General features: G+C 26.3%; 1 protein-coding gene and 1 pseudogene across 1 annotated transcript in view; both read right to left on the bottom strand.

Annotated features, from left to right (window-relative positions):
• Window positions 1-5,847: 5,847 nt before the first annotated feature.
• LOC126549345 (uncharacterized) lies at window positions 5,848-7,384 on the bottom strand (annotated as a pseudogene).
• A 411-nt stretch (window positions 7,385-7,795) lies between these two features.
• The window catches only part of LOC114123849 (zinc finger CCHC domain-containing protein 17-like), a 28,771-nt gene continuing 22,819 nt past the window's right edge, over window positions 7,796-13,747 (bottom strand). The window contains exon 6 of the mRNA XM_050203106.1: window positions 7,796-7,927. Coding sequence (XP_050059063.1) covers window positions 7,811-7,927 — 117 coding nt within the window. The 3' untranslated portion in view covers window positions 7,796-7,810. The remainder of the gene's footprint in view (window positions 7,928-13,747) is intronic.

Here is a 13,747-nt window from a genome sequence, read left to right as displayed (position 1 = left end):
TCCAAATAATAACTGTACATAAAACGTATTATTCGATACATTTATCGATATACATACTTCGACATATTTTACTTATAATACATAATAAATTTAAAGATAAACAATGACAAATGACAATTATATAAATATCAAAAGCGGATCGAATATTAAAGAGTATCGTTTTAAAAATATTTAACAGTTTGGAAAATTCTTTTACAGACCCTTAACAGTCGCATGTTTATTTGGATAGGTATGATGGTAAATATTTAAATTGATCATAAGGAATGAATACATTTTTTTCAATTGCTAAAATACTCACCATATTATATATGTATAATAATTATTAAGTATTTTTTTTTATCTCTGAAAAATCTATCATAATATGGAAGATAAATATTATTTTGTGGTTCAACTATCAAATGTCAATGCATCGTAATAACCTATAATAAACGGTTCGTAATAGTGTTACATAAAATATCGGTTAACAACTACCTATCCATATGGATATTGGACTAGAAATAAAACTATATTATAATATATGCGCTCAATGCATTATTACGACCTTATCCTATTCGAATAATGACAGATTATACATATACATATATTACGGACTCCGGACGGGGTTGAAAACTACTACGACGCATAAAAAAATAATCCGTTTTAGAAACCTCTATAATAAACATACGACTTACAAAAAAAAAAAAAATAATGACTAAAATATAATAATGACAATAATGAACACATCCTATGGACCGTTTCGACATGTAAACAAAATAACGTATACGTTTATTATACCTATAATACAATAATATATAATATTGTTATGCAATCTCTGCGTTTGCAACACGGACCGTGTGAAAAGAAGTGGAAGACTGCGTGGAACGATGTAGTTATATATAACGTTGATCGAAGAGCGGAATACAATAGATACTCGCCATCAATCGATCTAGAACGTGGGTACGCAGTACTTATTTAGCCGTTTTACGATCGTCCTCTGTAATATACTACAACAATAATATAGTGGATACTCTGTTTTTTCAACGTCAAGAAAAATGATGTCAAAGGTACTGTGTTAAATCGTGTCCATTTGAGATACATATTTTTACTCGTCAATTAAACTTTTATTTGAATTATTCTTTTTTTTTTCCTTTTTTTTTTTCACTTAAGGTTATTATCGGTTCTTGTGTCCTGCTCTACGTCAGTCTTACGGTTCAGTCGTATCCTCAAGGTTACGGTGGCAGCGCTGGACATGACGACGACGACCACGTGGATTACTATGTGGGTATCACCGTCAACACTACGCCTATCTATACCTACCAATATGGGGTGATCTAACCAACGTATACGTATACTCATTATTTCAAAAAACCACGAATATACTTTAAAATATATCATATTTTAAATGATTTAAAACTTTTACAAACCAACATTTTTTTGTCGTGGTAATTGTTTAAGATTTTTACTCTTTTAAACGGCAGCATACATAATATTATATAATTTAGTATTTGGATCTATCAAAAATTAAATTTTTAACAAGTATTTTATTAATTATCAGTATTTAAAAAGTAATCGAGTAGAGTAGTGAATCAACATTTTTCTGGGCATCCCTGTACCACTCTATCACTCCTACAATCTATTTTTTTAATACTTATAACTCAAAAGCTACTCGTTCAAAATTCGATTTTTAATTTTTATTAGTCGAAGTACTTTAAAAAATATTTTACTTTGAAACAAAAAATACATACCTAATGTCATTAGAAAGATATAAAATTCAAAAAGTGATAACAATGAAATATGTTTCTTCTAAGAAAAATGTTGTTTTAAAATATTATATTAAAAAACATTAATAGGTAGGTAGTTTTTTGGAAATAATAACGAGTGCCAACTGTTAAATGGATCACCCGGTAAAATATAATAATAATGTACACTCGGTCGCCCTCGCACGAAAATTCGGACGAGAGCATACTATTATTATTAAATTTATTTATTTTTTACTTCCTATTCTAAACACCAAACGTCGAATGTCGACTCGCAACATTATTGCATAGAAACGATTAGTTAATTGTGTGTGTGTGTGTGCATGTTGAATTTCTCTCAGGCTCATCCAAAGTACTCTTACAAGTACGGCGTACAAGACCCGCACACCGGCGATTACAAGACCGCTCACGAGTATAGAGACGGCGACGTGGTGAAGGGATCGTACAGTGTGCACGACCCCGATGGTACGTTGAGGACCGTCGAATACGTTGCCGACAAGGAAAATGGTTTTAACGCGGTCGTTCACAAGTCCGGTCACTCTAACCATCCAGACCACTATGAACATTATTAAGCAGCCGAAGGTAAATAACGCAGTAGGTACTAATCGGTATATTATCATCAGCTATAGTTATTATTACCTGTAGTTATTATTTTTTATTTATTTTTCACTTGGGTTCACGTTTATACGTTTGGGTTCATTTTTATACACAATCATTTGTTTACGTCTCAACGATCGTTGTTATTTGGTGACGAATATTCCGATTTTCCCCTAGTGAAACCAGTCACTCGTGTCCGCGTTTAAAAAGATTAATATAAACTCTTAAATTTAATTGGCAATAAACCGATTGTTTTTTATTTTGTCGAAGTATAAATCGTTGTACACAAATAATTTGGACTCTTATGACGAGCTTAAAGAATCGAATTCTTAATTGATTTTAACAATATCTATAAGTATATCAGAATATTATAAACAATATGAAATGGTAAATGTGAAATTAGATGAAGTGTATAACAGCATTAAAAACTGTATCTTGTGTATCAGTAATGTATATTATTATATTTCTTTTTGTTTTGTTTAACATTATAATATTAAATTGTTAAAATCATAATGTATGATTTAATATTATTAACGTTTTGTATTGATTAAAATGGTATAGCAATATAAATGGTTTTTTGCTTGAATTTGAAAAGTCTGTTTGAAAGTCATAATAAAAAACAGACATTATAAACTAATAAATAATAATACACTATACTGTTAAAAATAAATGGTCAACAGTTAATGATTTGTAACTGTAGGCTAAATAATTTTTATTTAATTGTTTACCGTTGCTACTTAAAATTAAAATTAATATTAATCAATCATCGAAAATGATAATTTTTATTTAAAAATATATCTAAATGTCTAACTTTTTCTGATGAGTAAGACATTCAAGTTATTGATTTTTTTAGTGTAACCCCGAGTGCACTTTTCATAAAAGCTATTCGAGGTTTACCTGATATTATACTTACAAGTTAAACTATAAAATAAAAATATATTAGTATGGCGTACCATAATTTAATGCCTAAAAATTAATTGTTCAATATTTTTCTTAATATGTATAAAATGATGTCTACAAAATATACATAAACTTTTATATTTTTGGATGTATGCGTATAATAATTAATAATATAAAATAAAATATAATCATTCATATTTATAACAAAAATATCAAATAGGTACATTTCATTTTTAATTTTAAAATAAACAACATTAATAGATTTTACTTTCAGATGATCTGCTCCTGTAAGGTAATTACATGGTTTATATCTTCCGATAACTATATACTCATTTTCCAATATAAAGGACACGGGAAAACAATTAGATAACAATCTAGTCCTTAATTTTATTTAATTGGTTTGACTTATTTGTCATCAACATTATCACACATATTATATACTTTTATACATATTATAATCATTACTATTATATTATTATTATTTTTATATTATTTATACATATATATATATATATTTTTTTTTTTTACTTATTTTATGTTATAACTTAGAAATCATGGTATTTCGAAGTATTAACATTGTATACTTTTATTATTGCTGTACAGTACATTCTATAATATACCGTGAGTATAATCGAAAAATACTCCTTGTATTTTATAATGGCTGATACATAGATAATATATACCAATATTGTAATTAATATATATAATTTTATAATTTTATTACCTCAAATACATAACACATTATTTTAAAAGATTTTTTTTTTTCTTAACGAATTCATGTGTGACCACTGTACTGAGAACTAGTTACGTTTATTTTAGAAAATTACTATTGTTATATAAGTAAAATAAATAAATGTTTGAGAGAAATATAGGTACTGGCTATATCTAATTGGGTCTTCACGCATGACAGATAAAAATCAGAGTCAGATTGGATAAACCAATATTATTGTTATGAAATAATCACATAGTTCAACATAATAATGTTGTTTAAATGAAACCCCGGAAAACGTAACAGTAGATGTAAGGACAATTATGACACCTCATGTGTTATGTGTAATTTTTTTCCATATTATATTATGAGGTATATTGTAATAGAATTATTTCATGTTGATACATTTTATTTAATACACGTAGCTAGTACCTTTAACTATAATAGACACTTTAATAGTTTAAACAGTTTATATAATTCAAAAATAATTTTGACACAATTTCAATAAAATTACGCATAACAATGTTTTCAATTATTACTATTATTATTATTAAAATAGTAAAATTACAATGTATACTGCATTGAATGTACCAAAGTCCAAAATAAAAGCATTTAAAACATGATGGCGTGAGTCGTAAGTAAAACTAGTAACTAAAAGTATTTTATACTTTAAAATTTAAATACATAAACTTGCAGTGATTTTGTAAAAGAATACTTATATTATTATACAGCGTCAACATATTATGTAGTACAGTAATAACAATTAAATATTACTATATTTAAAAAACATAAGAGGAGGAAAATCTCTATTGGTAGTATATTAGAATTGTTTTTTTATCTTGAGATGGAAAAAGAATTATTTTAAAATGTTTTTTTTTCTTTGCCATCATTATTAATTATATTATGAATAATATGATATTCAGTCATCAGCAGCTAGTATTAATCAGAACATCATTATTAATAAGACACTAGTACAGCGGTTCCCAAACTGTGCTCCGCGGAGCCCTTGGTGCTCCGCAACGGTTTCCCAAGAGCTCCGTCCGTTACACCACAAAAAATTTAAACATTTCTAAATTGTTCGTTATTTAAACTTAATTTTTAAATGTTTTTAACTAGTTTTATTTTAATTTTTTGTAGATTTCAATAATAAATAAATAATATTTTCTCCAGTTCTTTAAATACTGTTGTTTCTTTTATTTATAAATATAATTTTATTTTGACTCCCGTCTATATACAATTCGTGTTTATTATGCTTCATAGAACATAGGCAAATACAAATTAACGTTAAATATTTCTTGGGGCTCCACAATAAACTTCTGCTTAAAAAAAGGCTCCGGAACTGAATAAGTTTGGGAACCGCTGCACTAGTATATAAAATGTAATACAGCAAAATGAAGCAAAGTAAACACACCTAGATTCGCTACAATATCATTATAGTATTGCCTGTTGGATAATGTACAAAAAGTTAGTGTTCCTTAGCCATTTCCTAAGTTACTTTATTGTATGTATTGTGTATATGTATATATATAATTTTATTTATATTATATGATAGTGTGTATGTGACTAGCTACTATTCAAAGTTTTTACGAATCACAAAAGAAAAAAAAGTATACGCTCGATAAAGAACAACACTAAAGATAATAAAATGACAAATCATACCATTAATACTACCAATATTACCATTGATTATAGAATTCTATAGATTTCTATGTTTATTTAATATGGTTAATGATATTACCCGATTTGAGTTTGTTAAGAGGATGTTAGCGCACTGTTTGTTTTCTCTCTCTGACCCATGTGCAAGAAAGACAGTGGCGTAGCTAGAGACTTTTTCTTGGGTAGGTCCAATATTTTGATGTAATGATATAATATAATATTTTTATTAAATTAATAATTAACAGAATATCGTATATTATACATTCATTTTATACTATACATATTATGAGCATTTGTTTTAAAATTTAAAACTAATAGCACCCACCAATATTAGTCTATTTAATACAATATAAAACAATTTTTTGGGAGAAAAGTGGTCACGCCCGTGTCTACCAGGCCTACCCGCTGGCTACACCACTAAAGAAAGATAGTAAAAAAGGAAAAAAGATTCCAAAGGAAAACAAAAAATGCTAACATGTAAACATTCTAGAAATATTTGAATGGTTAGATTCATCAAAATACTTTTCGACTTCATACTCTGGGCGGAATAAGAACGTACTCGAGCACAACAGGTTTGTAGCGCACAGAATCGGCTACGATTGTGTAACGAACCCTAATACATAACTAGGTCGGATGGACGAGGTTGAACAGTTTATACGCATTTTGGTAGTATAATTTGTATGTTTGATTTATTTATTAACAACAATTATTTTATTTTAAATTTAATTTATGAACACAATAAAAATGTAGCAGTGAAATGTGAGTGATATGAAGTGTGGCTGGTAGTATATTTAACATTTTAACAACAAAACAAACAATTCTATTAACATTACATCTCCAATGCATTTAATCAATCATTTTTAAAAGAAATTTAGAACAATTTTTGAATTGTTATTAATAATAACGAAACATTTCCTTTTTTTTTTTACGGATTATTTAATGTTAATCCGAAAATGCTGTAAATTAAATTAAGAAAGGCGAAAGAGAAAAAAAATTGTTAAATTAAATTAGCTACGAAAAATTAAAATTTAATTTAGCAAAGTACTAATATCTAATTACCATCTCCCAACATTTTACACATATATATATATCTTTTCCGGTGCAGCTATCATGCGTTATAAATTGAATCACGTAATACCTGAACTGCTTGGGTACCGTTGCCATCGTTGCTGTCCATTAAGTTTATAAATTGTCCTTTGTGCACAAATGCGTTTTGCTCTGTGCTGTTGAGTTGATCAAAGGGTTTATTAAACTTCATGACTATTTCTTGAACTGTGGCGTTATACTCTTTCAAAACCGTAGTAAGAGCTGAAGCGTTGACTGTATTCGGTTCAGGGAATAACCATTTCTTACTGACGTATTCAGCTGCAACCGTTGACATAAAAGTAATAGCGACATCTTGGACTGCGTTCCCTGTTATTGATTTAAGTTTCTGGGCGTCTTTCAGCATATTCCTCGGCATTTTAATATTACCGTTGTAACCAATTACATTAGCATGACTATTGTAATCGTGACCTACTGATGAATCTGATTGCGAATGTGTCGTCAGCGTTTGTGAGTTTGTATTTACACTCGAATCCTCAGTTTTAGTTCTTGATTTAGTTGATCTCTTAGCTCTTGATAAATGTTCATAAGTCAAATTTGTATTATTACTTTCCTGCCGCAATCGTCGCAGATGATCGTCTACATATTATGTATTATCGATACATTCTCCGTCACAGTTACAACCGAACATATTACAAGGGCCAGTCGAGCAGTATACCCCTTCACATGATAAATGTGTTATTGAGTTGTATTACAAATTAGATGATTACGAGAAATAGGTAACCTATGTAACTATGATTTGTACAAAAACCAACGATTACAAAGGATAACCTAACCTAACCTAACCTTCGCGAATAAGTATGATTGGAAGATTTAATTGAGCGAAGTGATCAAGTACATCATAATATTGACTTCGGTGAATAATAAAAATTATAAGAATAAATCGAGTAACCTTTCAATTTGGCTTTATTTGATCATAGACTTATTAACATGTTAATTGGTCTATGCGTCTGACATACGAAAGAACGTGAGCGATACCTATAGGTATAATTAATAAAGATAAATATTATGTAAATATATACGGTAAAAATTAATTAATATGTACAAATCATTAACATTTTTCAAATATTACATGTTTATAATGTCTAACCTTTCGACAGCGGCACGGTTAACCGCGCAGCTTCCCCAGAACGACATGTGTTGGAAATTCCGATTTTAATATTATCTTAAGTATTTTCTTATCGTTTGAACTTTGAACTCTGTAATCGCCGTCCTCCGACTTTTGCTGAAATAGTTAATTTTCTAATTAGAAAATAGAAGTACATCGATGGTGGGTATATTTACAATTAATGTAACAAAATAACAATTATACATTTCTATAGTATAGTATAGTATAGTATAGTATTTTAGTATTTATAATAATATATTTGTAGAACAAATAAATGATTAATATGACCTAATATGATTCATATTCGGGCTTCTTATTTACCAGCCCCTTGGGCCTAGACCGGTCCATAATCTCATAATTTTCATCGGCCTAAATAAATAAATCTCTCCAACTCAACTCGCCAGTCCGCCACCGAGCAATGCGGTATAAGTAGGTATACGCTGTTGGAATGGCACATACAATTTTTTTATTACAAATATTTCAGTATAAAGTTAGTTCACAATTTTTCATTTTCTAAATTCAAACGTCTAAGATGGATTTTGTCCTTTGGCATTCAACTATAACTATACCCAGTTAAATTAATCAAAATCTGATATTCTGTTAAAAATTTGTTTTATTTTTATTTAAAATTCGCATTCTATGAGTAAGTAATCTGAAATTTGAGACCAAGTTCAATACCTGTCTTACTCTATTTTCTTAAAATAATATAATAAAATAAATGCTGTTGTTGTGCAGCCGTAAATTAGTATTATATCTACTCGCCAAAGAATTAGTGTTTGCCTACTTAAAACGCCGTTTATTTGTTTGTAATATTTTGAGTTTGCTGTCATCTGATTTATTTATTATTATTACTATTAATATTGTATTCGTTAGTTTTGAATGTGCTTATTTGTAATATAATTCATATATTGGATTTTAAAAATGTATTTACCATTTTTAAGCAGAATTTATGTGCAAATTAAACTCCACTATTAATCCAAAATGTTTGTTTATTTTATTCGGGATTTATACAGTTTGCATTATTAATGTTTTGATATATTAGAATATTTGTAGTGACTATCAACATGATATAATCAAGAAAAAATAACCGTTTACACTTTTTGAGTGAAAAAAAAGTAATGATGACAAAAACCTGTTATGACGAATGTTTCAAAATTAATAAAATTTACTAGTTTAAATTAAACGATATTCTAGATGAAATCGATAGCAGTAGTAGATAGTACATTATATGATATACTGTTATTTTATTTGAAAAACAATAGAATAGAAAAAAATAAATGAGAAATAAACCTAACACAACACTGTACTAAATTTTCAAGTTTTTTTGAGTATCCAAAATTTTTTTATCAAAATTTCAAAAAATGAATTTCAGTTGTCTATAAGAAGCTTGAAAAAGCCATGATATTTTGAAACTTTAACTGAATATAGATAACACATAAGACTAATACAGACATTTGGTACAAATTTCAAGTATTTACGCTAATTAGTTTTTGAGTTACAACCATATAAAAAATCGATTTTTTTTTAAAACTGTTCGAAAATTCTTATTTTGACCTCTATAATGCACCAAGGATAGTCAATTTCTCATCCAGAAAACACTTCTGAGGTATTAAATTGAAGCATTATTTCGATGAGTTTTGTTGTACACAGACTATTATTTAATTTAAATATATTAATGTATTTGGTTTTTTGTCAAGCGTTTTATGAGAAAATATATAAATATTATAATTATATTAAGATTGATTGGTTTTCCGTTCGATCATTGTTTGTTCCACGAAATACATTCTAGCGTACTAACATAATAAAGCTAGCCATACTGTCGGGTTAAGCCAAAAGCGTTTATTATTATTGTCATAAATTTATTATTTTATATTGGGTTTATTTAACCTAACCTAACCTAACCCAACCCAACTCACAGTGTAAGGACTTCGATTTTTTTTTCCATAAATAATTTATACACAATGTGTATTACACATTTACACATATTATATTATAGAAGATATTTATTGTGTACAATGTTGTATTTTTTTTTTGAAATATTGTTCTTCAACTATGTATTTGTACTATGAAACTTAAAATAACGATTTTTGTGATATTTTTCTTTAATTGAAAATTGTCATCATTACATAATATATTTATTATTATTTTTATGTAAAAATATGCAAATATGTACAATGATCGTTTTTATATCGTTTAAGTACATGAGTATTGGGTATTGATTTAAAAGTTAGTACTTAATAATAACTTTAATATATGGTAAATTAGTATGATAAGATAAATAATATTAAAATAACTGTATTATAAATGCAATGTATTTAAGTAAAAATGCGTTAGTATTACTGATAGAAAAATAAATAATTAATAGTAATATTATATGCATAAATGATTTATAAGAATGTCCTTACTTAAAATGGAGTAAAAAACATCATCCTTATTGTATAGAAGAAAGTTATATTAAAAATCAATGATTGATTAAATATTAAATCATTTGTAGTCTATATAGTATGTAGATTCTATACTGACTATACTTTTATTTTACTACATTTCTATATTAAACGATTATATTAATTAAATAATTTTATGGATTCTGTATCTTTTTAAAGCAAATATACAGTTATAATAGTTATATACTATACTTTTTTCATTTTTAGCTAAAAGTTCCATAAGAAGAAATAATTTTTCAATTAAAATATGAATAAATATACAATCTATATCAGATGATATAATAAGTATATATATGATAAGAGACAATAGCATAAGTATACATAAAAAAAAGCTTGATATTAAATAAATAATAAAAACTATTATAAATATAACATAAACTATAAATCTACAATAAAGACGAATAATATTTCAAATTAACAAGTTCACTCTACGGTGGTTAGGTATTTGTTTTTAATAGTTAATAACTAATATAGGTGATAGACGATAAATTCGATAAGTTGACAGATAGATAGATCATAAATTAACAAAAACCAATACCTTTAAGGTATGATGTATACAATCTGTACATAATACATGGCCACAACTGGAAAAGATAGATATAAATATGAATATTAATACCATTAATATGTATTGGTTGTCTGAAACGGTGTTTACATGATAATCTATAATGAAAAACAGTTCAAGGAAAAATTTCATAACAAAATCAATCTACACTTTAAAGTTATAATTTATTTTGATCATAATCTATTTAAAAAGATAGCCGTACAAAGTAGAATTTGAAATGTGTGGGTATACCTACTGAACCCGTATATTTTTATGGTAGGATAAAAACAAAGAAAATAATCCAATGACCTACTATTATAGTACTATATAATACTACTATAATATTATTAATATTTGTTATGGAAATATTTTGTCTATAATTGCAATTGCATTTGCATAAATTATTTAGTTCATTGCAAACCATATTATATAATATTGCCAATGTCCAATATATTGCTATGTTAAATACAAGGTTTCAATAATTAAAAGATGAAAATCTTGGAGACAACAAAAAGTATCAATACCTATTTATTACGAAGTTAATCTATGAAAATCTAATTGTGAATGTATTATGGTTTAATAGTTAAATAGTTAAATAAATCATCTGAAGCGAACAGAATGGTTCCTTTTAGCTGTCAATTATAGATTATCATTTTGCGTTGAGTGAATTAAAGTCTAACACTCAATGTATAATATTGATGATCAATATGAAACACCTTCTGAAGATAATAATTAACAGTTATATACTTATATGGTGTACTACGAGTAGTATCTATCTCTTGTATCGAATTATCGACAATTGTTTAAATAGAATAATATTTTTAATATTGATATAAAGTAAGAATTATTTGATGTATATATACATAAGTACATAACCTATGATGTTACCTATACTATATGAACATTGAACATGTTAAATAATTCGTATATACATTAATAATAAAAATATATTATTTTTAATTATATATTTATATGATTATATGAATAAGAAAAACCATTCATCTATATTTCAAAAGAGCGGAAAAGTAGACCGTAAAATAGACTAATGAATTGTTATAACAAATAAATATGAGGTGCCTTTAAGGCGATGATAAAAAATGGTGCAAGTTGAAACATAATATAATAATTGAAATATAGAAATTTATAAGTTAGCAAGGAAAATAATGACTATAGGTTTTAATTATTAAGTTAATTAAATCAGCACACGAATATATTAGTATAAAATCAATACTTACATGATATATGAACAAATAATGAAAAATAATTGTTATTATTAAATAAATCCATGTAGGCTAATTAAAGTACTATATGTCTATTAGTCTATATACAACGTATTTTAACCATTTATGACTGTGATTAATGTAAAACTAGTGCTTAGGGCTAAAAGAAAAAGCTACCCGACATTGTATGTACTTATAGTAATAATCAGTATGCAATAAATTTAATTTGACCAATATTTGCTTGTTGCTTATATTACTTATATTAAACTATTTATTCTGATACAACTCATAAGTAAAGGGATTACCTTTTCATACTTTTCTCGGATTTCTATGAAAATGTCTGTTGTATTATTTTTATTTCTTCAGTATTTGCTGTGATATTTTTAAAAGACTGTTGAAAAATTTATTCTGCCATAATTACTATCTGTTATATTCTATCAAATAATACAGTTTTTAAAATCTACAGAGCTTAAATGAAGAATTATAAAATATGTGTTTAAGAATAACTAGAATAACTAGATAACTTCAATCGAGCCTCAACTATGAAATATAATTAATAAAAATAACAATAACAATAAGCTTAAATTGAAAATTTCTTTGTTATTTAGATTAAAACGATTAAAGTCAAACGTATTAAAATCAATGTATACTATATACATATACTATAGTCATTGTGATAATTGTATTATTTACATAAGTATAATAATATTTAGAAAAAGTACTTTATTTTATTTAACTACTAATTAGTTACTACGTTTATTTAACCTATTCACGAGTAACAATATTATGCGGTTGATGTTGAATACAGAATAAAACTATACCTACATTTGTTTTAAATTAATTAGGTATTGACAAGTACTTCTATTATAGATAATAATTAATAATTGAATAGCTTTAATTTTATATAAAAGTTAGTTATTATACGTATAATTATATTCTATTTATTTAATACCTATTTAATAATAGAAAAAGAAAACTTATAATTATAATGTAAAACCTAAATAATTAAATTTTTTAAGTATATTTTTAGGAATTGAAGGTTATTTTATATGTTCCAAAGTCACCGGAACCAATTTTAAACATTCAATTATATTTAATTAGTATATATATATATATATATATTATAATATACATGATGAAAAAGTCATAGAATTTTCAAAAATATTCTCGATGGGCTCATACTCTCAAAGCAGAATATATAATAAATTATATAAGTATTTTTGTTTGAAATAATGGTAATTCATTATATTTGCATGGCTACTACATAATAATTATAAATTATATAACCGCTAAATCAAATAAAAATTAGTTTAGGTAGTACCTAATTTAGTTAATAAATTGAAAATATTTGAGAAACGATTTTTAGAATTTATAAATAATTTCTCAGCAAAATCTAAATAAAATATAATCGATAGAGGCCAGATTCACATAGTACCCCTCCTCCCATTTAAAATCCATATATCTATGAGTGATTATGATTTTTCAAACAACTTAGTGAAAGAGTTAGTGAGTGGAAGAAGAGAATCATTTTCATGTGCGTCTTCAACAACGGTTAAAATAAAGTGAAATAGAATAATATAGTATAACATAAAATAATAGTACTACCTACATAATTATTTGTTGACAAAAAAAAAAACCATTGTGGTTATTGTTGATTTGAAAATAGCGGTGTTCTTTGCGTATCGTTAAATCTTTAATACACTTAATTATTGCGTATTGGTATATTTCA

This window comes from Aphis gossypii, chromosome 1 (genome assembly GCF_020184175.1).
Source record: "Aphis gossypii isolate Hap1 chromosome 1, ASM2018417v2, whole genome shotgun sequence".
NCBI lineage: Eukaryota > Metazoa > Arthropoda > Insecta > Hemiptera > Aphididae > Aphis > Aphis gossypii.
This window is presented reverse-complemented; position numbering and strand designations above follow the sequence as displayed.